This window comes from Frankliniella occidentalis, unplaced genomic scaffold, assembly GCF_000697945.3.
Source record: "Frankliniella occidentalis isolate FOCC.00 unplaced genomic scaffold, Focc_3.1 Scaffold283, whole genome shotgun sequence".
Taxonomy (NCBI): Eukaryota; Metazoa; Arthropoda; class Insecta; order Thysanoptera; family Thripidae; genus Frankliniella; species Frankliniella occidentalis.
The window spans coordinates 1-14,293 of NW_026267409.1; the positions used below are offsets into that span (position 1 = coordinate 1).

Genomic DNA, 14,293 nt, shown 5'->3' on the forward strand with positions numbered 1-14,293 from the left:
GGGCTTGCCCCCGTAACGGGCGAGCGGGAATTTAAACTAGCCCGGTTCGCATGCTCCCGCCCCGCCGCCCCGCCCCGCCCGGCACTACCACCACACCGACCGGGCTGCTTGACTTTTAATCCCCTCTTTAAAAGCCAAGGAAGCAGCCAACGACCACGTATACTCGCTGCCTGGAACGCCCTGGCCTGGCTGGCTCGAGTGGTTAGGCCCCTAAGGAGGAGGAGAGGAGATGAGGGGGGGGGGCGACTTGCATTAGCCAGGGCGCGGAGGGGATCCTCTCCGTGCAAAACTCCCCCCCCCTCCCCTCTCCTCCTCCTCTCGAACCACACCGTCCTCTCTCCAAAAACCATCTCACATGCCTCTCGTTCGAGTAAAGAAGGCCACTGAGGAGGAGAGGGAGGGAAGGAGGAGAGGTGGAGAAGGAGTGTACAGATTCGGCCGGCCGGCGGGGCGGGGGTGATGCACCGGAATGCAGTCGGTGAGCCCCGCCCGGCCCCGCCCCATGCAATTGCACTCCCTCGCCAAAAATGGCGAATGCGCCGCGGCGCGCTGTCCTCAGAGCCTCGCCGCCGCCGCCGCCGCCTTGTCCGCGGCTTATTGACCGGCGCTGCCTCTCGATGTTGCACCGGCCGGGCGTCGTCGCCTTTACAGGACGAGACGCGACGGGACCAGCGAGCGGAGCCAAAGACTTTGTGTAAAAAGGAGTCGCCGCGGCCGCGCCCGGGGCGTGGCGTGACGCGATGAGAACCCAATGACCCCTCCGGCCCGGCCTCCTCGACTCCTCTCGGCACGAGAAGAAAAGACGAAAGAAAAATAAAAGGCGTCTCCAACATGTTGTTTCCCCCCGCGGGCGACATATGACCGCGAGTGTGTGTGTGTGTGAGTGTGTGTGTGTCGCGGGGCGCAGCGGACACATACAGGATGACACTCGCGCCACACAATGGAATGACGGACGGGACGGAGAGCGAGCGAGCGAGAGAGAGAGCGAGCGAGTGAGAGCGAGAGATGTGCCCAGCCCAGCCCCATAGCCAGCGCGACGAGTGAAGAGGACATGTAGGACCTTCCCGTCGTCGTCGTCGTCATCGTGGTCGGGGCGCGGCCGAGAGCGCGGGGCGTGCACTCGGACGTGCTTTGCAGCCCGTGCGAGAGGCGACAGGTTGCTTTCCCACACACACACGCACACACACACACACATACACGCTCGCTGGTGTTAAATACACACGTACAGACAGAGGGGAGGGATATGGCCTGCGCGGCCCATGTGCTGGACACTGCCCATCATGAGGTCCATCCCATAGGCCGGGCCGGGCCGCTCGCTCCCATACTGTACACACTCGACACACAGGGCCGCTCACATGCGCTGCTGCTGCTGCTGCTGGGCGCGGCTGTACCGCCACTCGCCATTCAAACAGTTTGATGGGACGTGTCCCCGCGGCGGCCTCAAACCTCAATAAGCTTCCCCCTCCCTCCCCCCTCGAGCGGTCCTAAATTTTCGCGCACAATACACCTTATATTGGCCGGCGCGCTTAGACGTCAATCGTCCTGCTCGTCCTCAAATAGTAGTCAGGGCGTGCCCGCGCGGCCGCGGCACACAAGCACACCGGCCAAAAAATATAAAATGAAGTAGTTACTGAAACTGCTTCTGAACGCAATCAGATAAAGAGAGTTAAATCGACGGGCCTTATTTCGGGCATGCATGAAACTGCAGTTTCCTTTTCCTTTACCTCCCTCCCTCTGGAGAGAGTGTTGCGAAAATAGGTGGGCTTTTGTCTTGAGGTGGTAGTGACTCAAAGCTCCGCTCAAAGTACCCGTGAGTGTCGGCCCGCCCTCCTCGGAACCCTCGGAGCCTCCCTGCTGCCGCACAACGCACAACGCCCCCCATTGTGCGGTGCTGCGGGGACCCTGTCGCGACCCACCGTGTGCGTGCAACTGAACTACACACTCCGCGGGTGCGTACCGCACCGGTGCGCCACGCCCGCGTAGAGCGGCGTAGCCGAGCCGGGTGTTCATTGCTCGAAACCAATCACGAAGCCAAAGGAGGGGCGCCTCTCGTAAATCGGTGTTACAGCCGACCACCGCAAATTTTTATCCCCGCTGCCACCGAACAGCCAAGGCGGCCAAGGAGGCATGGAGCGCTCCTCTCCCCAGTAAACTCGCGATGCGGGCAGCGGACTTTTAAACCCCCCACCGCAGCTGCTGCTGCTGCCACCGCTGCGCCCGAGAGCTTGGAAACAGTACCCGCATAGTGTTTAACCAACCTCCAGGTACGTGCACCATCGAGGCCCCATGTGAACGGCCGAGCCCAGCAGCGGCAGCGCCCAGGAGCAGGAGCAGCAGCAGCTAACCAACAACGGTCCCCCATCTCTGGGTTTTAGTTTTTGTTTTTCCCCCTCTCTCCTACAAGCGAGCGACCACAAAAATGCCCCAATAAGGCCCCTCCGAGCCCTACCCGCAGCGACAAGCGGTGCTGCGCGGCGCTACGCAGAGTACGTACACCGCATCCTGGCCAGGCCGGCCGCAGCAGCAGCACGATGGCCGCGCCGCTCGACGCTGCTAGGCTGCCTTTAAATTAAAAACGCGAGTAAATGTCAGCTGAGCGGTCGGCATGGAGCTGGGGCGGGGCTGTGCCGCTGGAGCCGCCGCCGCTGCTCTTCCGCCGTCCTCCAGCTCCAGCGAGCTGCTGCTGGAGTTACGTGAGCGAGCGCGCCTCCTCTCGGATCAGCCTGCTCCTTGCTCCGCACCCTAGTCAGTTCAGACTCACCTTGCTCGCACTCGTTGATGTCCTCGGAGCAGTCGACGCCGCGGTAGCCCGAGGCGCAGCTGCAGGTGTACGAGCCGTTGATCGGGGACGTGTCGCAGATGGCGTCCGCGTGGCAGGGGTTGGACGTGCACGCGTCATCCAGATGGCACAGCAAACCTGTGGGAAAGAGAGACAAAACAGAAACTGATCAGTATGTTGCCCAATCATCGCGAAAAACGTAAGCCCAGCCCAGCGGGTCCCCGCGGCTCCCATGGCTGCCCAGAGGCTACCCGAAGGCTGCCCGAAGGCTATCCGAAGGCTGCCCGCAGGCTATCCGAAGGCTGCCCGAAGGCTATCCGAAGGCTGCCCGGAGGCTGCGGGCTGGAGCGGCCGGAGTCTGGTTGCGCAGGGGGCGCTGCTTTGCACACAATGCGGTGGCGTCGCGTGGTGGGGCGCTATCGCGAGCCGATACCAGCGTCCCTCCTGATCGACCGGCCGACCGGGCCCTGCGCCGCCGTGGAGCGAGAGAGAAAGAAAGGCCGAGAGATGGAGAAAAACTAAACATTTTGGCGGGAGTTAGTCGTTTCGACGACATTTGCTCGGCCGCGGGTCTCTGATTGCGTGGCGCAGATGAGCCCCGTGTTTAAGTAGTGATACGTACAACATGCACACGGCCGACCCGGTTCTAAAATATGTCGAGGCTGCTGGCTGCTTACGCGGTTGTCACTCTCTCTGTCGCACACGCGTGCGTCTCTCTCCCGCTTGCGCCACGGCCAGCCATGGGGTGGTGGACGACGGCGGCTCATGGCGAGGGGACATGCCATGGGCCATGGGGGCGGCGGGCTCAGCAGCAGCAACAACTACAGCCGTCCGTGGGATGGCCTCCCTCACCCGACCCGGCATACCTCTCTCTCACCTTATCAAATTCGCGGCCGTCCGTCCGTCTCACATTTCCAACGCGAAGGGCCTAACTAACTAACCGCGCAGGCACGCCGGCGCCCGGCCCGGCCCGCCCGCACCACGAAGCGCTACACATCATGGGCGACCTTTGCCTCCCTCCCGCCCGCCCCGCCATTGTGGCCAGAGCTGTGTGAGTGAGTGTGTTTGGTTATCGTGCTCGCCTCGCGCTGCTCACGGACGCCCGTATGGCGCCGGTCCAAACATCGGGCGGCTCCTCCGTGACGGTGTCCAAGCGGCCGACGCCGAGGGCAGGGCCCTCCAGGCAGGCGCGCCAAATGTTAACGGGCGGGCGCGAGACAAAAGGATTCCCCGACAAGGAATGAAATGAAATGGACGACCGCGGGACTGGGCGCCGCCGCCTCTCTACCCCTCTCACTCCCCCTCCCGCCCGGGGCCTAACCCTATACCCTCTGCTATCTCTCTCTCTCTCTCTCCTTCCGGCGCCACAAAGGGCACGACCCGGAGCGGAAGAAGAAAGATAAACCGACCAAACCGCGCCGGCCGGGGGAAAAAAAAGCACCGCGATAGGGCTCAAATGTGTGACAGCAGAAATGATAAAGGGCAACACACACAGCTGGTTCTTAGCGGGGTGAAAAGAAAGAAGACAGGACGGGCATGAGGGCCAACAAAGGTGACAAACACTTCGTCATCATAAGCGTGTGATGACCAAGAGAGAGAAAGAAATGCGCAAGTGTGTACTCTGTGCTTTGAATGACGCGCTGAACTGTTTTCCTCCTGCACTATAGATCGAGGGGGCAACGACTCCTCCAACAAAGTGTGCCACTTTAATGCAGATTACTGAAATTTAAGATTTTGATAATTATCGCGAACGAAGTTGTGCGCCTCAAGAAACTCGACAACTTCAATTTTGGGTTAATTACGAATGTAAGGTGTGCAATCTGCTTAGAAAGTTTGGTTGAGTTGTGGCCCTCTCGACTTTGGTGACTTTGGTCCAGACGTGTCAGATGGTGCAACCTCGTGGGCAAACCTTTGCAAGTGCTGTGTGTACAGCGCTTCTACAGTACTCACCAGTTTTGCCAGGGGTGCAGCGGCAGTAGAAGCTGCCGACGCGGTCGATGCAGGTGGCGCCGTTGAAGCAGGCCGCGCCCGCGCAGTCGTCGATGTTGACGGAGCAGTCGGGCCCGGTCCAGCCGTTGACGCAGATGCAGGAGAAGGAGCCGGCCGTGTTGGTGCAGGTGGCGCCGTTGTGGCAGACGGACGGGCGCAGCGAGCACTCGTCCACGTCCTGCTCGCAGCGCTCGCCCGTGTACGCGGCCGGGCAGCGGCAGGTGTAGCCGTTGACGCCGTCCACGCACTCGCCGCCGTGCTGGCACAGATGGCCCGGGCAGTCGTCCACGTTCTCCTCGCAGTTGGGACCTCGGAAACCTGGAAAACACACAAAGACGGGATGATTAAGACACGCAAGTACGTGAGTTGGTAGTCGCGGACGATGAGGGGGTTCGCCGCCGTCGTGGACATCGACAAGCAATGAGAAGCCTCTCAGCTCGGTTACGCAAACGCGGCGCCCCGCACACACATGGGAAGACGCTCCGCGGGAAGGCTCGGCTCGCTCAGGTCGCCGCCGAGTCACGATCACGCGGGGCCGACGCGACGTTCACCTATTTCACGTTATAGCGGCATCGGGGAAGGCGCAGGCGTGGGCGCGGGGGAGGAAGAAGCGCGCCGAGCGAGCCCCGCCAGGACAGGCCTCCCGATGCGGAGCACTGCGGAGCGAAGGGAAAGTACCGGCCAAAAGGGTCGCGAAATGGGGAGGAGAGGACGAGCCGGCCGCCGCCGACCCCGGGGGTAGCGGCCGCCGCAGCTGCAGCTGTCCGTCCGCGGGGGGTAGCGAGCGCCAGCCGCCGCATCTGCAGCTGTCACACCGGGCACTCGCTCCGGGCGCGGCGGGGCGTGGCGGGGCGTGGCGGGGCGTGGCGGGGCCCCGCGAGCGCGAGTCGACACGGCAGTCCATCTTGTTCAAGCGGGGCCACGCAACCTCGTCTCCTCCCTCGAGCGCATGCGAGCCGCGAGCCTCGCCGCCGCCACGCCCCCCCTTGGCGGAGCACCTCTACCTACAACAGCCGCTGGCTGCAGCAGCAGCAGCTGCAAAAAAAATGCAACTGACTGCAGCGGGCGCGCTGGGCGGGGTGACTGCTCCGCACGCTTGTTACTCGTTAGTTATGACCTGCCACGAGGCCTATTCAGGCGTATGAGCGAGGAAAGGGGGAGGGAAGAGAAATACTTAAACTCTGTTTCTCTTTCTCTCTCCTCATGTCTGTCTGATATCCGTTAAGGCCGCGGGCCCGCGTCCCGAGGGCCGTGCCGCCAGCACTCCCTCACCCTCGAGGCCCTGGTCGCCGTCAGCGCTGCGCCATGAGCTGCGCACTCGGGCTGACTTGTGCGGCCGGTGGAGCCCGGACCAGGCCAGGCCGCCGGAATTATGGGCAACATTTGGAGGAGGCGGAACATCGAAGGCATCACGATTTGCCGAGCCTGGTTTTGCCCGGCCGACGTGTGTGTGTGTGTGAGAGAGAGCGAGCGAGAGGGAGAGCGTCACGGTCGTAACGACCCTCTCCTTAACCTCTCGCTCCCTTCCTTCTCTGCTTCGCGGTGCCGCGCCGCGCTATTCGTCCCGAAGGAAACTGGCGACGAAAACCCGGCATGCAAGAGAGAGGGACGGGGATAAAGAAAGAGGGAGAGAGAGAGATGGACGGTAAAAAAACCCGCTAAAAACACAGACGGAGGCGGATGATAAAAAGAGGAAGATAAATGGTTTGGTCCGACTGGTCGCGCTGGCCGGGCTGGGCTGGCCGCCGGCGAACATGTCCGCGCGAGAGATGACACACGCCCGCTGCAGCGCGCTGACGGATGGAAGGGAAAATGACGTACGCGCCAGCGCGCCAGGGCAGCCAGCGGACTCGGCGAATAGATCAATCCGTCAAAAGAGGCGACGCGTCCAGCACGATGGGGAAAGTAAACGAGGGCTCGGGGCAAAAAAGGGAAGCATACTTTAAAACAAAAATGAATGGAAAGAGGAGGCGGGGAGGGGGGTGGGGGACTTGGCAGCGGAAAATATATAAAATGGATTGAATCGATGGAGGTGCAATCTGCTCTTCGAATCAGTAGCAGAAACACGCGGAATGTTCCGTGAATCGGCCCCGCCCCGGAGGTGCCCGGGGGCGGCCAGCAGCGCGGGGACGGGTCCGGGTCGGCCGGGTCAGAACTCGCTCTCGAGGGCGCACAGAGCGGCGCACAGGCCGAGAGAGCTCGCCGGAGACTTGGACGCACGTCTCGGTCGTGAGCGATCCCACAAGCGGCAGCAGCGGCGCGCATTTGTCAAACTCAATCACATTTCCTCACACAAGGCCGCCGAATGCGTACACAACGGCAGTGCCGCCCAGCGCCGCCGCCGCCCCGATCCGAATCTATCGTTTCCCAGAGCCTCGTTTGAATCGATCGCGCACGGCCCGCCACCGCCCCCCGCGCACATCTCGATATCTCGAATAATCGCGCCGCGTAATAATTTCACGGCGATGACTCGGCCGCGCCGCCGCCGCCGCCGGGCCGCATAGCGGGGGGCCCCGACCCTCCCCGACCACGGCCTTCTAGGAACGCACCGCGCCGTCATCGGCCGGGAGGAGAATGCGCCCTGGTCCCCCTGCAGCGCGAGGAAGAGAGAGAAAGAGAGAGAGAGAGAGAGAGAGAGAGAGAGAGAGAGAGAGAGAGAGAGGAGGGGGGAGGGGGTGGAGGTCCCGCACTATCCGGGGCGGCCATCTCCCATTCCCTTCCGCGGCACCTCCGCCACCTCGCGCCGCGGCGCTGGCTGCCCTGGCCCGCGGGGTCGGGTCAGCTCGCCGCTCCGGCAGGGAGCCGCGCCGCGCCGCCCGATCTGCATATTCCTGTCACGACGCCACTCCACTCTCGCGCCGCCGCGGCCGCCGCGGTCCGGTGGGTGACTTGCACTACTTTAGGGGGCGGCCCGGGTCCGGCGAGAGGGGTGTGTGACCGCGGCGCGGGGCTGCAACACTCACTGTGAGGGAAGGCGAGGAGGTAAGGTTTCTCCGGTAAAGCGCAGGCGTCATCCTGGAGCTGAGGGGGCGGCGGGCGGGCAACACTGACTGCAGCTCAGCACGGGTCTGCTCCGGCACGCCCCGGGCGGGGCAGGGCCAGCCTCTGGGCTGGGCCCACACTCTGATCGGGACCGTCATCATATCGGAGAGAGACAAGGCTCGGGCCGCCACGCCCCGCCACGCCCTGCCGATAGCATCGCCTGGGTCCCACGTCCGAGCACGTCCGAGTAGGTAGGAAGCAGCATGAGAGTTTCTTTCAGCAGGCTCCACGCCGCAGCCCACGGCGGCTTTACCCGCGCGTTCGGCGGGCGTGCCTACCCCTCTTCTACAAGGAGAGAGAGAGAGAGAGAAGGAGAGAGAAGGAGAGACAGCGATAAAGCAAAGCAAACCCCCCGCTCTCCCGCTTCCCGCCGCGCGCCCCAGCGCCGCTTAGCCCCTCGCCTCGTCGCGGCCGAATCCTTTTCCAGCGAGTTACTGTTCCGTTCCATTTGCATATACGCGCAGGCGTCGTGCTCGGAGCCGCGCGATAAAAACCCAAAGGGGATAGAGCGAGGGGGGGGGCAGGGGGGCGCACGCCGGGCCTCCCTGTAGGCCGTCCTCTCTCTGCCTACGCGAGGAAGGTGGAGAGAGCAGCTACAGTCTGGATATAAAAGCAGTTCTATTTATCAAGCTCGAGTTGACCAGGGTGATTTGGGTAGGCAGAGTGATACATTTTAAATCTTCTGAGCAAATGCACGGAAGTGACGACAGTTTGCGGACGTCCCCTCTCGGCTCTTCCTTTCCCCCAATCTACCCCCACCCCCCTCTCCCTCTCTCGTTCTCCCCAGACCGGCGGCGTGCAGTCCCATGCAGCCAGCGAGCGCAGTGCCCTCCCGCCCTGCCGCACGGCCCTGCTCTCCGCCTGGGAAGGATGGCGACACACTTGATGCTGCACAGCAAAGGGGAAGGGAGAAGGGAAGGGGGAGGCTCGTTATAATGCAGCACGCGATACACCGCAAAGAAACGGGAGGAAGAAGGGGGGAGGGAGGGATTCTGGCACGGCGCACACCACCGTGGCCCCGAGAGTGCAGCGGCAGGGCCCTCTGCGATAGGAGGACGCCTTCCCCACTCGGCATATTTGCTCGGGGCCAGCCAGCCTCCTTAGCAGGCAGGGGAAAGGAGGAAGGGGGGGGGGGAGTAACCCCCGGAATGCCACCGCCGCCCACCACAAACCTCCTATCCCTTCGACGATTTTGCCGTGTGTGCCGCCGAAGAGATTCCTGTTTTCCCCTCCTTATTTTAGCTGGAAGGCGGTGGTGGTGTCCTCCGCCTGCAGTGCAGGCCACATGCTGCAACGAAGCGCATCAGAAATGGACGGGTGACCTGCCCGAGCGCCGTTATGTAGGCAACTTGTGGGCGGCAGCGCACTACTGTTGGGCGGGCTGCCTACCAGAACGCAGCACGCCTGTTGGGTAGGCAACTTGTCGGCTTCAGCGCACCGGTGCAGGGCGGGTGGCCTATCCGACCGCCCGGGCCCCAGGTAGGCAACTTGTCGGCTCCAGCGCACCGGTGTTGGGCGGATGGCCTACGACCGCCCGGGCGCCGTCAGGTAGGCAACTTGTCGGCTCCAGCGCACCGGTGTTGGGCGGGCTGTCTGCCCGGCATCGGCCCCCCGTCCCCGGCCTGCTGCGGCGGCGGGGTCGTCGCTGATGTAAGTGATTCCTGCGGCCGGGCCGGGCGTTCCCATCCTGCACTGCGGTGCCGTGTGTCTGTCCCCGAGGAGGCTGCAGCCGGCTCCAGCTCAGCTTCCCGGGAGCCGCAGACCAATCTCCTGGCTAATTGCAGCGGACGACGCGACGCGCCGACGCACACTCCGACGCCGCCGCCCGACTCCGACCCTCACCCTCGCCTCCCCGGACACTTTGAGCTGTCGCCGCCCTCAGACGGCGGGCCCCGCCCCGCCCGGCGGCTTCGACGGCCGGTGTCTGCCTACCAAATCCGGACTATGGAGCGTGCGCTCGTCACATTCTCCAGCGGCCGGCCTGCAGGGGCCCGCTCCGCAAAAGGACAGGGCGGGGCGGGGCGGGCCGCGGCGGTTACACTACGTACTCGGTACCCAGCGCGCTGACGTGACGGGAGATTCGAACAGCGGCAGCAGCAGCAGCAGCAGCGCGTATGGGAAACGGACGGCACAGGGGGTCGTTATGGGGAGCAGGTCGGCGTCGAGAGGAGGCCGATGTCGCCAGCCAGGACCCTCCGCATCCGCAACGCCCGCCGGGTGGGTACTTTAGTGCCTGGCCAGGTCGGGCCGGGCCGGGCCGACGCGGCTGTAACTCGAGTTCAGGGGCTCAACTTACGGGGGAACAGGTTTGGAATGGACCCTCCCGTCCTAGAGTACCTCAGAGCTCGGCGCGGAGCTCGGCGCGGAGCACCCCGGCCGCGGCCCTCATCAACTTGACGACTTCACGTGCCGCCGGAGCCGGTGCCGGCCGCCGTCATCGCGGACCCCAGAGGGGTCGACGGCGGCGGTAAAAGCGAGGATGGCGGCGGGGAAAAAAAAAAAGAAAATTCGCCAAGAGTCCGCGGAACTCACGACGGAATCGCGTGTGCATGCAAAGTACTCACCTTTAGGGCACGCGCAGACGTAGCTGAGCGAGTCGAGCTGCTTGCAGGTGCCGCCGTTCTGGCACGGCGACGGGCTGCAGGGGATGTAGGCGCTCTCGCAGTCCTTGCCGGTGTAGCCGGGGTCGCACATGCACCTGTCGAACAGAGAAAAAGAGAGGGAGATATAGAGGAGCTCGATGAGCGCACTCGCACACGGAGTAACGGACAAATCACATAGGTCAGCAGCAGCAGGGGCCGCTTGGGCCGCACGCAGAGCGCGCCGGGGAGCGGCGGCCGGATCCCGTACTTTATTGTGGCCTGCCCGCTGCTGTGTTTGGTTGGCGGGCCGTGTTCTTTTTGCTCGTTTTGACTTCGACTCTAATCCGCTTGCGACGGGTGACAGATTTACGCCCCCCTCCCCCCCCCCCATCCTCGATCACTATCAGCACATTATCATTCCCAACAGTGTACTCGGCGCGGCCCGGTGTCGCGCATAAATGAGGGGCGTAAAGTTCACACCTTTTAGATGTGCGCGGTTTTTATTTTGGAGTTGCCTTTTGCCCGCGTTCGCTTCGTTTTTTAATTTTTTCGTCGGCCAAGAAGAGAACCTGATTTTCCGGACGCCGCAGCGCCTCTCCATTGCCCTTCTCGGAATAAGAATATCATCGCGGGGCGATTAAACCAGACGGACATCTTCACTCCTCGCGACCGGCGCGGGACTCGACTCGACTCAACTCAAAGTAAACTTTTATCATTTTGTTTGTGAAATATTGAAAGCGTTAAAAGTTTTATAAAAGGTATGGAAGACAATGACGTCAACAAGAGCCATTCAGATCGACCGCGTCGCGGACAGAGCGGGGAAGCGGTCGAGTTACGATGACACGGAAAACCTTCTGCCTTCTGTTGCTTGTTTCCGGACGGGCCTGCCGCTTAGGCTGCAGTCCTGGAAGAGGCTCATCGAAATAGCCCCGCCCTGCCCACGGCGCGCCACCAACCACACTGGCCGGCCGCGTCCGCGGCTTTGGATTCCGCTGACGTGAGTCCAGTGAGCCAAGGAGCGAGCCAGACGAGGAAGGAGACACGGACAAGAGCGTGCAAGACGAGGTAGGAGCCACGGACAGGAGTGAGCAAGACGAGGTAAGAGACACGGGCATGAGCGAGCCAGACGAGGTAAGAGACACGGACAGGAGTGGGCAAGACGAGGTAGGAGACACGGACAGGGGCGTGCAAGACGAGGTAGGGGGCAAGAACAGGAGCGAGCGAGGCGCCGTAGGTAGCGAGCAAGACAGAGGGGTAGGATCATGTTTGAGGCATGGTGGTCGCCGAGGTGAACTAGCCGGAGCGCGCGGCCCCCCGCTAGGTCCCGGCGGGTACAAGCCGGTGACACCCGACACCCCCTACACTGTCTGCCCGAGGTACTACCCGGTGTACCCTCCCCACGGGGCGCCCCGCGCTGCTGCTGCTGCTGCAGCTGCCGCGGCTGCTGCTGTATCACAACACGGGATGGCCAGCTGCCAAGGTCCGGTCCACCAACACACAGGACACGGCGCCGCCAAGTTCAGGGTCCACCCCACCCCGCCCCCCCGCCCCACCCCCGCAACTACACCAAAGAAAATTCAAACATAAATCACTGGTTAGAGTACTCACGTGTACGAGCCGTGCGTGTTGAAGCATTTGCCGTGCACGCAGGGCGCCGACAGGCACTCGACGATGTCCTCGCTGCATGTGGCGCCCCGGAAGCCCGGCGCGCACGAGCACTTGTACGTCGACTCGAGGGACGTGCAGTCGGCGCCGTTCTTGCATGGCGAGCTGGCGCAATAGTCCTGGCGCTCGCAGTGCCGACCTGGGGGGCAACAACAACAACAACACGACTAAGTAAAAGTGCCACAGAAGAGTAAGTTTCACGTATTACGCTTCATCCGTGAGACAATTTTGGGTTTCCAGCGTTTCGACGATACGTACCGGCGTAGCCGAGGGCGCAGCTGCAGGTGTATTCGTGCAGCGAGGACAGCTGGCAGGTGCCGGCGTGCTGGCATGGCGACGAGTCGCAGGCGTTCTCGAGCTTGATCTCGCAGAGGGAGGCGGTGAAGCCGACGGGGCACTCGCACCAGAAGGACGCCTGCGGCGACGACCTCACATGGCACGAGCCCCCGTTCTGACAGCGTGGTCCGGGGCCCGTGTGGCAGGGGTTCAGGTGCTGGCAGTACTCGCCGACGTACTGGGAGGTGCAGCTGTGAACAGGCAAGAGAGCAAGCGTTAGTCCATTGAACGATCACCTTCGGTACAACAGCAAGTCTAAAGAGCAAAATTCTTCCGAAAATAAAGTTTCCAAATTGTCCAGTTGTTTTTCTTATTTTCCTCAAATACAAAGTGCCACTTCTTTATAAAATGTTTGTTTCTGCCTTAACTTTTCTTTTCCCATCGTTTGGCTCAACTCGACGTGCTGCCCCTGCTCGGCCCCGGTGTGCTACATGGGGTTCGGCCATCGGCTAGCTCGTCCGATACACTCCCGAAAACCATCACTATAAAAATCCTCCTCCTCGCCTATACACAGGCATTGCATCGTGTAGTAGTGGGCCGTGCGGTGTGGCCGCGGGCGGTCCCGGGCAGGGCCGGGGCCTCGCTCTCTACTCCGGGCCGGGGCTGCGCCGGGGCACCACCAGAGACCCCCGGGCAGTATACCACTCTGACGGCGCGCTTAGCTCTCTGCCGCTTCGGTTATTTGGCTCCCATAACGGGAACGGAACAGAACGAGTGCAGCGCGGCGCCAGGGGCCTCCCATGCGCGCCGCTAAACACCCATCCCATGCGCTCTGTCAACGGGGGGCTGCCGCACTCGCTGCCGCACTCGCTGCCGCAGCTGCAGAGCGTGCGAGAGAGACGGCGCAATCAAATCGCTTGCGGGTTGCACCGTGCGTCTTCCTAGAACGGTTAGCCAGCCAGCCTCTTGGGATGAGATGAGGAGGGCAGTTTGCCCGGGCGACGCCGCCACATGGCCGCCCGCTGGCGTCGACTCCCGAGACCAAAAAGCTCGCAGAAAATACTGCACTTCCAAAGTTACCAAATAAACAATAGATATGGGATCATCTAGAAAGTACGCCCGCCGTTCACGGTTACGAACCTGCCAATTCCAGGCGCCCCTGCAAGCTCTCAAAGCGCCTGGTAGGTAGACAATTTCTTGACTGCAGTGTATGCGTGTACTGCGGGGTGGCCTACCTCGAGTCCCGCAGGCGCCGAGATTGCGGAATTTCCCGAATAATGATTCCGAGAAACACACGGACGCACATGCAGGACTATGTCTATGGAATCGTTCAGAAAGTACATCGGTTTTTTCTCAGCAGATTTCATTTAGTAAAATTACGGGGGAGCTCGACGCCTGCGAGACTCGAGGTAGGCCACCCCGCAGTACACGCATGCACTGCAGGCGAGATGTTGCCTACCCACCAGGCGCTATTGTGAGGAAGCTTGCTGCGTTGGCTGAACTCGACGCTTGACTTGACGACAAATGACGAACGGGAAATGATCCCCAAGTACAGGTGAGGTACATGTGACTTTACTGAGACGGAATGGTCCCTCAACTAGTTGCGTGCTGAGCTCTGAGGGGCGCCGCCACGCCCGGTTACGCCGCTGCTCCCAGCCCGGGCGACGCTCTACGCCGGCGAGGGCTTTTAGTAGCGACCCGACGGCTGGCGCCGGGCTCCCTTCCAATCCATTAATCCAGCATCCCGGTCCGGGGAGGTGCGAGAGGGAGCGGGGCGCCCGGCGGATGCTGCGGGAGATAGACAGAGAGAGATAGATGACGAGACCCCGGAGCGGTTGGAGGAGGAGGCCATTTCCACGTGCGAAAAGTAGCGGCGTCATCCAGCCCCAGGAGGTGGAGGAGGAGGAGGAGAGGGAGGAGGGGCCACGTCAAAGTCGTGGCCGGGCGAGCGGCGGGGGAG

The 14,293-nt window shown here is 62.5% G+C and overlaps 1 protein-coding gene across 1 annotated transcript in view; it reads right to left on the reverse strand.

The window, feature by feature from the left end:
• Positions 1 to 2,761: 2,761 nt before the first annotated feature.
• Positions 2,762 to 14,293, reverse strand: part of LOC127750897 (neurogenic locus Notch protein-like) — a gene marked incomplete at its 3' end in the record, with an annotated part of 74,579 nt that continues 63,047 nt past the window's right edge. The window contains exons 3-7 of the mRNA XM_052273569.1: positions 12,316 to 12,584; positions 12,001 to 12,196; positions 10,375 to 10,508; positions 4,730 to 5,086; positions 2,762 to 2,917 (exon numbers count right to left, since the gene is read on the reverse strand). Of these exons, the coding sequence (XP_052129529.1) occupies positions 2,762 to 2,917; positions 4,730 to 5,086; positions 10,375 to 10,508; positions 12,001 to 12,196; positions 12,316 to 12,584 (1,112 nt within the window). The remainder of the gene's footprint in view (positions 2,918 to 4,729; positions 5,087 to 10,374; positions 10,509 to 12,000; positions 12,197 to 12,315; positions 12,585 to 14,293) is intronic.